This window comes from Hipposideros armiger, unplaced genomic scaffold (genome assembly GCF_001890085.2).
Source record: "Hipposideros armiger isolate ML-2016 unplaced genomic scaffold, ASM189008v1 scaffold_1465, whole genome shotgun sequence".
Lineage (NCBI taxonomy): Eukaryota > Metazoa > Chordata > Mammalia > Chiroptera > Hipposideridae > Hipposideros > Hipposideros armiger.
The window spans coordinates 82,061-95,200 of record NW_017732815.1 but is presented as its reverse complement, the minus strand read 5'-3'; the positions used below and the strand labels follow the sequence as shown (position 1 = coordinate 95,200).

At 37.5% G+C, this 13,140-nt stretch overlaps 1 protein-coding gene across 1 annotated transcript in view; it reads right to left on the bottom strand.

The window, feature by feature from the left end:
• Positions 1-13,140, bottom strand: part of LOC109377589 (dynein heavy chain 7, axonemal-like) — a gene marked incomplete at its 5' end in the record, with an annotated part of 115,723 nt that overhangs the window by 21,299 nt on the left and 81,284 nt on the right. Inside the window, 7 exons of the mRNA XM_019633989.1 lie at positions 37-128; positions 566-703; positions 1,658-1,862; positions 3,170-3,273; positions 5,063-5,251; positions 5,522-5,755; positions 7,082-7,219. Coding sequence (XP_019489534.1) covers positions 37-128; positions 566-703; positions 1,658-1,862; positions 3,170-3,273; positions 5,063-5,251; positions 5,522-5,755; positions 7,082-7,219 — 1,100 coding nt within the window. The remainder of the gene's footprint in view (positions 1-36; positions 129-565; positions 704-1,657; positions 1,863-3,169; positions 3,274-5,062; positions 5,252-5,521; positions 5,756-7,081; positions 7,220-13,140) is intronic.

Sequence of the window (13,140 nt, the reverse complement as noted above, 5' to 3'; positions counted from 1 at the left end):
GCAATTGCAGAGGTCTTTGCAGTTGAAACTACTGACCTTGCTCTGTCCCAGCGTGCTCCATCGAGATATAATCCATGGATAAAAACGCCATCTTCTGGTTCTGTCTCAGATGTATCAGATGGAATAACCTGAGGGTAGAGACACACACTAGTAATCGTCTCCTTCCCAGACAATTTTTGTCTCATAAAGAAAACATTAGCTAAATTTTCAGAACACATTCATGGAAACTCCAAGATATTATAGCTCGTTAAGCTATACATTTTTCAGTAAAATGGAAATGTAAAATACAGTTTTTAAGGCATTTGATGAGATTTTATTGTACCTCACATTAATTTTTGCTAAAATAGAAGCGCAGCATTAGATTTTTAAAATTAAATATTGAGATATATAAAAGTTCTATCATAGAGATAGCAAGACAAATATATACTTTCTTCATGAAAATCAAAGAATGAAAAGAAGTCAAATTGTATATAATGGGCTATAAAAATATGAATACATATCCTCCTTGCTTTAATACATGATTTTAATGTAATGATACACTGTGGAGTTTAAGGAGTTACTGTACCTCAAATTCATATCCTAGTAAATCAATAGGGATGGTATACTTTCTGGCATAATTCTGCATAGCTCCAGTTAAAAAGGCTTGGGTGAAAAAGAAACCTGAGAGCCAAAACACGCAAGGTTTTCCTGAATTATACCAGTCCTATAAAGGGAAAACGAAATGCACTATGTTGATTTTTTTCAACTTACACAAGCGTCATCTAACATACAATTCCTGATTCTGGTTTTCATGTGTGTTGCCCACACTTTCATCACAAGACTCTCTTCCCTGACACCAATCACAAAAACTATATTTTGGTCCTCCTACTTTTTCCTTGTCTAGCTATTCTTGGAAAAACCTAACTGATTTTAACATAAACCTGAATACACAAAGTTTGAGAGATTTAAATTTTCTGCAAAAAGCCAAATGTAAATTATTTGGGGATTAATCATATTACTTAATCCCACTCAAAAACAACCATTTTAGGGACAGCTGGATGGCTCAGTTGGTTAGAGCGCATGCTCTGAGCAATAGGGTTGCCGGTTCGATTCCCAAATAGGCCCGTGAGCTACTAGATTGAAGACAACAACTTGAGCTGAGCTTCAACTGAGCCACCGGTGGGCAGCCAGATGGCTCAGTTGGTTAGAGCGCATGCTCTTAACAACAAGGTTGCCGTTTCGACTCCCACATAGGATGGCGGGCTGCATCCCCCACAACTAGATTGAAAATGGCAACTGGACTTGGAGCTGATGGGTCCTGGAAAAAACACATTGTTCCCCCAAAAATGACCAATTATTCATAAATCTAAGCCTCGGGCTCTTTTCGTAATTTGCCATCAGTATTAAAATCATAACACCATGTTTGAACCACAAACTTAGAATCTTCAAAAATATATATGTCACATATTACTTGGGTTTGGATAAAGTAAAAGTTTAATTCTCTATTCGGTACTTTGAAATGTGTATAATTTTCAATATTTTAAAATTTTGGTTAGATTACCAAACTACTAATCATATTCAACTAAAAGACATTCAAGTGACCATAGTGAATTTCTAATATCTCCCAGTCAATCAAAAATTAAAATTATATATATGTATATTATATATAATCTTTTACCTGTAAAAAGTTCAACCGGGCTAGAAAATCTGTGACGTAACTTCCTAGAGGTTTAAGACTTGGGTATGATCGTTTGGCCCATATTTCTGGAACTTTCCCAAGAAGCAAACTGCTGGAGAGTGCCTCCAATGCAGAATCCATTACAACCACGCCTTTAATAGCTTTTTCAAGGTCCCGTAGAGTGTGACGTATAGTTTTAGTTAAACTGCAAGGAAATAACTTATGTCATCAACCTATATATGAAGTAAATATCAACACAGAATTTGTCTTTTCAGAAGAAATGGCAGGAATTTAATTTACAGCTGTATGAGGGTGTTTCCCACTTGGTAATGTAAGGTAAGTTTAGGTTATACTTAAGCGAACATCTTTCATTTTAGTAATAAGAAATATTTTAAAATATAGAAAGTAATACAACCAACTTTCTGAGTATTATTGTTCAGGACCAAGCTAATTTAAGCAAAGAATGATTTATGGAAACATATTATGTAAATAATGTTACAGATGACATGCAAATACAGAGGGTGCCAAACCAATGTATACACATTTTAAGAAATATTAAAATTGTAATAATATATACCGATAACAAAAGATGAATACAAGTCATGTGTATACATTGTTTTGGCACCCCTGGTATGTTATAAAGTTATAAAAGTTATGCATAATGGTGAAAAATGCAGAAAAAGTTATAAAGGTGTTATGCAGTGGCCTAAACTTGGGAAACGCTATATCAAAACATAAAGGGCATATTCATTTATGTGCTTTCAAATACTTTGCTTCCCTCTTAGGCCAAAACTGCTAAGAACACCATAAATATACCTGATATGAGGATTTTAGACTAGAAGTCCAAGCAATTGAGGGATAGTATGTTATTATATATAAATATATACGGTATTTGTATAGGAAATACTGAGTTAAGGCATCATAGTGTTTTAATATGTTTTATTTTAAAACATCAACAAGTCTGGAAACTCAAATAAACTTGGAAACACTTCAGAAAATTCATAACCAAAACAGTCTCCATTCCTTAAGCCAGTACTGAATTATAGAAAATTCAGTTTAAAAAATTGAAAATAAATAATTTGTTTGCTATCATGGGGTACCTGATCAACCTAGATTAGACTCAGGAAGAAAAGGGAGGTACATATATATCAAGAGGCAGGAAAATGCCAGAAGATGTGACTACATATAGGCCTAGTTAATGCTCTTTCCATCTTTAGTTCCTGCAGAGAATAGTAATGGATGGGTGAGAAATTTTTATTAATGAATATTTTTAACCAGATCTCTTTTTCATCATCATTTTTACACTATAAAAGATATCCTTCCTCCTGGGGCAGAAGGAGGCAATTTAATAATGCAATTAAATTAAATTAAATTAAAAATTAAGAGATGGAAAGGTCTAAAGAAATGGCAGGTTTTAATAATGTTTTCTTAAAATTTTAAGTCACTACCAATGTGTCTTTTTATCAACTTAGGTTGGTTGCCTTCTAAATCACTGGGGATATAGATCCTTACTTGTTAAATCTTTCCATTTCTTGTACTAACACAGTATTCATGCTCTCTTCATATCTCACAGGATACCTCCATAGGGCTGTTTCAATGTCAAAATCATTTGGTAGCTAAGAGAATAGATTTTGAAGATCACATATTACTTTCAGAATGCATAATTAATTTAATTCAGCTATAATATCACTAATAGCTAACACTGTGCAGTTACTATGTGCTAGGCATTGTGCTAACTGCTTTCCATACATTACCTCATTTAATTCTTACCATACCCTCTTAGGTGGCCATTATTCTCTTCATTTACAGATAAGGACATTTAAGTACAGAGAGGTTAAGTAACTGCCCAAGGACACACAGCGAAAAAGTGATCTGTTTAAATCCTCAGGTCTCTAACTCCTAGGCCCATGCTCTTTACTACAGACAGGATATAGCACTTTGCAGAAGATACACATTCTGAAAAGCTATGTAATTTCCTTTTGTAAATTGAATCTTATTTCCCATTGATTAAACTGATGTGCCATCTCATAACTGTTTTATATTTATTTCCAAACAACTATCAACTGGCTCCAAATAGCCTAGCTTAGGCCACTATCAAATAATGTGTGAATGTAGCAGGGTTCTGGGGCACAGGGAGAGAGAAGGCCATCAAGTGTCTGATTTCTATGAGGCAAGGCAAGAATGCTTGAGAAGAGATGAAGGGGACTTTGGGACTGACGATCAAGCCACAAGACATTGGAATTCATACTCCTTAAGGGACAAAGAAGTTTTATAATCAGGGAAGTCCCAAACTAAAAAAGTTGAGATACCCAGGTTGTCCACAGATGATGGTCTCTGGGTGGTGTAAAAGAATTCTTCTAAATCACACTAGGTGGTGTCACTCAAGGACCCTTTGGTTTAGCACAACCCCCTCTACCAGATTCCACTGCCAGGTAACTTCCTATTAGGGATCTTGTACGATCCACCATTCTGCAAGGGTTAGAACCTTTCCCCACAGAGGTAAACCACAGAAACAGTTAAGGGGTCAGGAAAGAGAAGAGCAAACACGAGAAGCAGCAGGCTAGGGGAGGAGGCTAGTCTGCTTTCACGCTGGGGTGGCTGGGCAGTGCTCTTCCCTTTCTTCTCCAGTGGCTGCAGCCAGGTGTGTGGTGAGTAGGCTCTTCTTAAGGAGTGGTGTCTGGCAAGCTACCAACTGTGAGAGTCGAGGATTGGTGCTGTCCATGGGCTTTCAAGGCAGATGGACTATGGGCCAGGTTCTGCTGTGTCGGAGTGCCTGACTCTGAAATATGGGATAATTAGAGCATTTACTCTGTGTGGGGGTGGAAGGGGGATTGTGAAGATCTGTGCTTGGGACCATAAATCTCCTTAAACTTACATTAAGACACAGAAAAAAAGGTGAGAATAGAGAACATCATTCCACTTTACCTGGTAGGGCTAGGTACATTGGACTGTATTATGAAAAAAAAAAACCAAAAAAAAAAGCTATAGCACCTAATTTAGTGATGCTCTTATCTCCCTATGCTTCCTCACTTCCTAAGGTATAGATTAAAAACTATTCATTCCTAGGTCCAGCAAGTTCAGACTACTTCCTCCATTTTTAAAAAGTAGGTCCATTATCTTTGCTTAGAAATGATAATAAATTATATATTCATTAGCTCATCCACAACTATAGTTACTAAGAACTTACTATGTGCCAGGTATTATGCAAAGTACCTTAAATTCATCACCTCTTTAATGTTCACAAGAACTTTATCACCACTTTACAGATTTGGAAGCTAATGTTCAGAAAGGTAAACTATCTCACTCAAGGTCAGAATGCTACTAAATAGAGTTTTCAAATTGCCATTTCAGTACCATTTTGATTTATATTATATTATAAGCAATATATTTTAAGCTAAACATTACCTTTTTGAGAATATCTTTGGTAATTTCTAATAGAACCTGGTCAGTACTTCCTGAGGAGCCTGTCTGTTTGGAGCCTCCCTGGGTGAGGAGCAAGGACTCAAAGAGGATTTTCGTTTGTTGAAGATCTTTGGAGATATCAACATTTTCATGTAATCCAAATATCTCAGGGTGTTGAGTAAATGGGAGTTTCTATCACAATGGATTAAGCAAGCATTACATTTTCACTGGATACATTAATTCATAAGGTAGACACATACACATCAAAGAGGGTTAAAAATAAACTAAACAAACAATAGAGGAATTTTTCTAATTTTTGATGATAATTAGAAACAAATGATATCGAAAATTGATTGAAACCATAATACTTATCTAGCCCTATACATTACCAAGGAATATTTCACTGTTTTCCTTTTAGAAAAATCACTTAAATCTAACCGTATTTTCAGTGACATCAGTTACCTTAATGAATTCAATGTAATCATTATAGGTGCCTTTGGGAGGTGCATAATAATTTCCACTGGGAGAAAATTTATAATAAGGGTTTTCAATTATGTGTGAATTGTAAAAGTCAGCCAGCATGGTTAACAAGAGACGTCTGTCCCAATCATCTGTCACTCTTCCTCCATAGTTACACTCCCCAGTCAGGTAAGAGATAGCTTCAAATGGAACTGTGTCATATTCATTTATAAATAACTAAAATAAAGAAAAAATAAAATGAGGAAAAACAAAGTCTTTCACTTCATCTTCATTTTAAGATGGCATTAAATATCTATCTATCAATCATCATTTATCTATACACATAGAAGTGAGGTTGAAAGAATTATCATTGTGGGTTGTCTTTGGGTGACCTTTATGAGGCCCCTTGTCATAAAGGCCCTCATCACAACAAAGAAGCAGAAAAATATTAATATTCAGTGGTAGTCTAGTTGGATTTATATATGTGGTAAAATGTAACAGAAATAATGGGAAAAGTATTGGAGCTGGACAGACCTGAATTAAATCTGACCTCAGTGGGCAAGTTCACTTCCTAGCTATGGCTTTCTTAAAAATAGGGAAAATACCAACATTACAGGGTTGCTGTGAGGATTTGAATTAATATAAGTAAATGTGCCTAGTTCAAAGCCTGAGTTAGTAGAGATTTACAATGGATATTTATTCTTTTCTCCTTTTCCTTCTCCTTCTTCTTTTTTTGGAGGGAGCCTGCTGACCATCTGAATGTCTCACACTGAGAGGCTACAGAAACTGAAAAAGCTGGCCACTCCCTTTCCCAGCTTTCCTTACAGCTAAAGCCTAGGCCTGTGGCCTGTGCTTGGCTACTCAGATACATCCTAGACTGAACAGGGCTTTAGTAAGTAAAGAAGTAGGAAAAGCAAAGAATCTTTTGTAATGGTGTCAGAGGGCCTGCAGTAGACCAGAGTGTATGTGGCAGGTATATGAGCTCTGAAGTCAATATTCAACAAGGGTAGAGGGGTTGCTCTTATCAGACATGGTATGATTCTAGATAGGACTCTGGATGCCTTGGCTTTCCAGTCCTCTTGGTGACTCTGTGACCTACACGGTATTCTTTCAATAAATTCCTTTTCTACTTAAAGCAGACAGCCTGTTTCTGCTGACTGATAGAGCTCTTTGTAGATTTGACTGAGTGGAGAAGAGTAGAGGATAGTGAGGACCTATCTAAAGCCACCACTGAGGAGGGGACTACAAAAAGACAAAGAACCAGGGTCCTTGAGGACAATGCATTTGCTGAATCAACCAACTCCAGAGCCTGTACCTTCCTCTGTACTTTTTAAAGTGAGATAATAAGTTTCATTATGGTTTAAGCCAGTCTGAATAAGGTTTTCTACTATTTGCAGCAGAAAAAACATCCAGATGGAGATAGTGCTTCATAAACCACGGTTATAATTATGACTACTATCTCTCAATCTATTAGTAGTATTGGGAGAATTGAATAAGTTATTCTCAGCAAAGGGTTTGATACACAGTTATCCTCCATCAGTATTAGTTCCGTTCTAATTATACCTGTAGTTGTCGAATACTGATGCGTAAGTCTGATTCATTAAATCCATATGGAATATTCCAACCAAGAGGACCAAATTTCTTTCTCTCTTGTACAAGGGCATGAAAAAAACAAACTCCGAACAGCAACTTTTCCCATGCCTTTAATATAAAAATTATACAAGAAAAAAATTCTGATCAGATTTCCATCAGTAAAATGAGGGGAATCAGCAGTATTTTTCATTGTAAGATTCTAGGACTATATGTATCTCTCTACAAACTCCTATTTTAAAAAGACATGCTAATTAAAATAATGCTTATGATAAAAAGTATTAATCTTATGACTTAAAACCTTCAAAGCTAGACAAACTGCAATAATATTAAACTTTTAAAGTGCAATAATTCTACCATTTACCAAAGTACAGGTTAATAATACTTTGGTATTGTTCATAGATATATTTATAACTTCAACACTTAAATGTTATCCTATAGACTTGCTGGCATATGCTTGAGACTACAAGTGCAGGAGAATAATTAATCATAATATGAATAAATACCAATATGTAGTTCCTGACTTTGTGATTTTCCATTTGGAGATCATTTTTGAAACCACTGTTTATTTACTCCATGACATCTTCATATGTGTGACAGGTATGTCACATGGGCCTCTCACTAAGCCTGTCAGTGCTCAGGAGAATGACCACCCATCCCTTTGAGGTACCCCCAAGTAAATTTCAAGTATGCTACACAGTATGTATTTTTAAGTTAGACAATCTTAAATAGCTCCAAATGCAGTAAAAATCCATCCAGCTATTTTCATGTGATGCAGTAGTAGAAACTGTTTCTATAATATTAAAATGTTAAGTACACCATGGCTTAACTAAATAACTGTATTCTTGAAATGTTGTCAATAAATCAAAGCATATTATACATACACTGGATGAATGCTGTGGTGATATATTTAATGGGGAAAAACCTTTTGGCAATAAGAGCAATATCCTAATTTAGGTATATTTTCACATAATGGGTTTTCTTAAGGAGATGATAATTTCCTCTACATTTTTGGCCTGTGCTAGTAAGCCAAGAAGGCTCCTGTGGTATCAGAGAAACCTTAGTGTTCAGGATGATGCATACTTAAGGTGAGATACTGTTAGCCTAAGATGAGTTGGAATATACAGAGAACATTTTCTACAGCTGTGGCTGAAATTAGATATGGCCGAAATTAGATATGGGCTGAACAGATGTGATAAGGGCCATCACAGGAATTTGCCAGTTCTGTTATCTAGATATTTCTTTTTTTTTTTTTTTTAGCTGAGTCATCCTGCCACCTGCTGGCAACTCAGCAGCAGCTCAGCTCGGGCTGGGAATCGAACCAGCAACCCTGTTGCTCAGGGCTCACACTCTTGAGCAAGCTCTTAGCCAACTGAGCCACTCAGCCAGCCCTCTAAATATTTTTTAAAACCAATCTATATATTTTAAAAACACTCTTAAATATTAAAGAATATATTATTAAAAAAAAATTTTCTGCAGGCTGCTATTTTTTTCCTCCCCCAGTGTGTGTTTTTTCCAACTGATTTCTGAATTATATTTTCCAGGGTACATTTTGTGACTAATCCAAGGGGGTAGCAGGATGATATCATCATCTACCTAAAGATGATATCATCAACCCAGCATCAATGGGGTATGTCTTTTGGTTTGTTTTCCATGATGTACCTGAGTTTCCTTATTTAAAAAACAAGGTTGTGATAATAATACTTATATTAGAGGGTTATAAGGCTTGTATATTTAAACTACCCAGAACCTGCTGGTGTTCAATAAATGCTTGTTCCCTTTCTCCCCCTCCCATTTCTTTCCCTGTTTTTGTCTTCTCATAGTTCATAGTACAATCATGGCAGTGGTTCCAAACTGAGCTAACAATTGAATTTCCTTTGTTATTTGTTTCTTGACACAAGTTGTTGAGCTCCACTTTGGACTTAGTGAATCAGACTCTCCAGGAGTGGGGCACTGACATCAGTAACTTGAACAAGCCCATCGGGTGTATGGGGCTATGCTTGATCTTGCATACATTTCCCTTGACTAGAATGTAAGCTCCATGAAGACAGAGATTTTTATGTTTGTATATTTCATATGTTTATATGTTTATTGCCATATTACCAGTTCCTAGAAGAGTGCCTTATACGTAGTAAGTGGTTCAAGGAATATTTATTGGATGGATGGATGGATGGATGGATATATGGAAATGTATCCTTGCCCTTAAGGAGACTACAACTTAGTTTAGGAGACAGATATAAAACTAACAAATAACTAATATAATGCTGACCGAGTGGCTCAGTTGGTTAAGAGTGAGCTTAAGAGCATGAGCTCTGAGCAACAGGGCCACCGGTTCAATTCCCACATGGGCCAGTGACACGGCGCCTGAGCTGAGCTGCCACTGAGCTGCCAACAAGTGGCAGGATGGCTCAGTTGGTGAGAGCACATGCTCCTAACAACAAGACTGCCTGTTCGATGGTGGGCTGCGCCTGCCCACAACTAAGACTGAACCCAGCACCTTGAGCTGAGCTGCCACCCGGATGGCTCAGTGGATAGAGCATGCACTCTTAACCAAAAACTGCCAGTTGGACTTCCACATGGGATGGTGGCTACACCCACCTGCAACTAAGATTGTAACACAGCACCTTGAGCTTAGAGGCCATGAGCTGCCGATGGGCAGCCAGATGGCGATTGGCGCCCTCCACAACTAAGATTGAAGAACAACAACTTGGCTGGTCCCCCTCCCCAATTCCCCAAAGCTGTTCCCCTCCCCAATCCCCCAATTTAAAATAAAATAACTAATATAATTCCTAGATAATTCAAATGCCCAAGATGTCGATTTACCTATCAGTATAAAGATCTTATTTACTTTTTTTTATTGTGAAATAAACATTTTTTAAAATTAGTTTCAGCTGTACAACACAGTGTAATAGTTATACTTTTTACCCCTCAAAGTGACAACCCCCTTCCCCCAATCCGCCACCCCACTCCCCCCATATCATACATATTTATTACAATTCCCTTGACTCCACTCCCACACTATACTCCATGTCCCATGACTTATAGTTGACATACAATATTATACAACATCAGCTTCAGGTGTACAGTGCAGTGATCAAGTCTCTACCCCATCCATGAAGAAGTCTCCCTAACAAGACATGTGACCACCTGACACCCTACAAAATATTTACAACATTATTAATTATATTCCTCAAACTGTCTTTCATGTCCCTGTGGCAATATTGTAGTTACGTATTTATGCTGTCTAATCTCTTCCCCTTCTCCCTCATCCCCACCCCCTCCCAACTAACAGCCATCAGTTGTTCCTCTATATCTCTGAGACCACTTCTGTTTACTTTCCTCGTTCATTCAGTTTTTTAGGTTCCACATATAAGTGAAATAATTTGTCTTTCTCCAACTGACTTATTTCACTTAACAGAATAGTCTCTAGGTCCATCCATATCATTGCAAATGGTACGATTTCATTCTTCCTTATAGTGGAGTAATACTCCATTGTGTAAATGTACCAGTTTCTTAATCCAGTCATCTACTGATGGGCATTTCGGTTGTTTCCAAGTCTTGGCTATTGTAAATAGCACTGCAATAAACATAGGGGTGCATATATTTTTTCAAATTAGCATCTTGGGTTTCTCTGAATGGAAACCCAAGAGTGGAATTGCTGGGTCATATGGTAGTTCCATTTCAAGTTTTTTGAAATACCTTCTTATTTACTTTTAATAGTCAACTGATGATAGTTCAAATTATTGCTGGCCCAATGGTCATAAATTAGCCTTATCAAAGGGTATTCCAGCTATTTCTAGGAGCCTCAAAAAAAGTTTCATATGTGCCTACAAAGCAGTCCGCTACAAAAACCCTAGGGCAGTGGTTCTCAAAGTGCGCTTCCAGGACCGTCAGCATCAGCATCACCTAGGAATGTGTTAGAACTGTAAAATTTTAAACCCTACCCCAGACCAACTGAGTTAGAAATTCTGGAGGTGGGGCCCCACTAGAAGATTGTGATGCACATTGAGAACCAATGTCATAGGGCAACTACACTCTTTTACTCCTCCCACCCCAGCTCCTATTTGTTTTTAGTACCAAAGAATTGGCTTGATGAAGCCTTACCCATCACCTCTGTTCATCATAAAAATGACGATACAATACGTGGCAAGGGTGCTATCTTTGGATGTTTTACAGACCCCAATACTTGGGTGGCAACATTGCTTGCTCCTTGTTGTAATACAGGAGGAGAGTGCTGCTTCTTCAACTCAGAGCCATTCTATATACTAAGCCCCCAAACAGCTCTGCTTTTGTTTAGAATCTTTAAAAGTTTCCCTTGGGGCTTCCCGAGTGGCTCAGTTGGTTAAGTGCAGGAGCTCTGAGCAACAGTGTTGCTGGTTCGATTCCCACATGGGCCAGTGAGCTGCGCCTGAGCTGAGCTGCCGCTAAGCTGGTGAGAGCGCGTGCTCTTAGCAGCAAGGTTGCCGGTTCAACACCCGTAGGGGATGGTGGGCTGCGCCCTCCTCTCTCCCCACACTCCTCCCCTCCCCGCAACTAGATTGAAAGCGGCGACTGGACTTGGAGCTGAGCTGTGCCCTCCATAACTAAGATTGAAGGACAACAACTTGACTTGGAGCTGATGGGTCCTGGAAAAACACAGTGTTCTCCTTCCCATATTCCCCAACACTGTTCCCCTTCCCAATTCACCAATAAAAATCTTTTTTTTTTTTTGGTTTGTTTTGTTTTGTTAAAGTTTCCCTTCTCTGCTTCTGGCTCTCTCTCCTCTAATTGCAGGAGTTCAAACTCTGGATGGGGATCAGACAACATACCACCTTTTTCATTTTACTATGGTCTCTTCATAGCTAAAACCACCAAGTATCCTTCTTTCCCCCCAGAGTTATAAATGAAATTATTGCTCAGAACTAGAGCACACAAAAAGTATCATTAAGCAGGAAGAAATTAGCCGGCTTCCAAAGACTTCAATCATTTAGGCAAATACATGTATGATAAATAGCAATGTGTTGGAGGTGAGGGCAGGGGATGATTTTTCTCTAGTATTGATATTTTCTTCCATGTGGGGAAACCTCAATTGATGTGATGCTCCTGGATTTTCTCCATCCTTGTACTCACTGCAGGAGAGGGGAGTGGCCTATCTGATCAGTAAATTTGGGAAAAGCTAACTAGATATGTTTTGTTCAGCTTCTCCCTTTTCTCTCTTAGCATTGAGCTTCCTGCAGGGAAGGAAGTTTTCCTTTGTTCCTCTGGGTGGATAAATCTGCTTAATTCTGGGTTCAGTAATACGAAGCCCATTGCTCATAAATATAAATTACATCTTCCTATACTATATCAGTAGTTAAGGTTATATTTGGGTTTCCATATGTTTATACTTTTTCCTATTTCTTAATTGGTAAGAATTCAGGCATGGAAAAGTACTCCTAAATTTCCCCATAACCATATGCAAAACTGTTTTCCATGGATACATTGAAAAGCATTATTAATATGTCAAAACATCATTGCTAGAATTTAAGATCCATGAAGGCAGATTCTTTGGGGGGGGGTCTATATTATTCCCACTACTTTATATCTAGCACCCAGGACAGTGCCTAACACACATATTTGTTGAAAGAATGAATAAATGATGTGAAAATAGTTTGCTACATTTGGGTCTTAATGAAATACACTATTGGACTTTGGTTTACAAACTAAGATACATTCATTTACTCAACAAATATTTATTTGACTGTCTACTACTTGGGAAGCAGAACACAAACTATTGAAAATAAAATGATAAACAAGATAGGTACAATATCTGTATTCTTAGGAAATGTCTAAAATTTCACATTATTAAATAAAATACTTATATTTCCATGCTTTATCACTATAAAAACGTATTTTAAACGTTCTAGAGCAGCGGTTCTCAACCTTCCTAATGCCGCGACCCCTTAATATAGTTCCTAATGTTGTGGTGACCCCCAACCATAAAATTATTTTCGTTGCTACTCTATAACTGTAATTTTGCTACTGTTATGAATCATAATGTAAATATCTTTTTG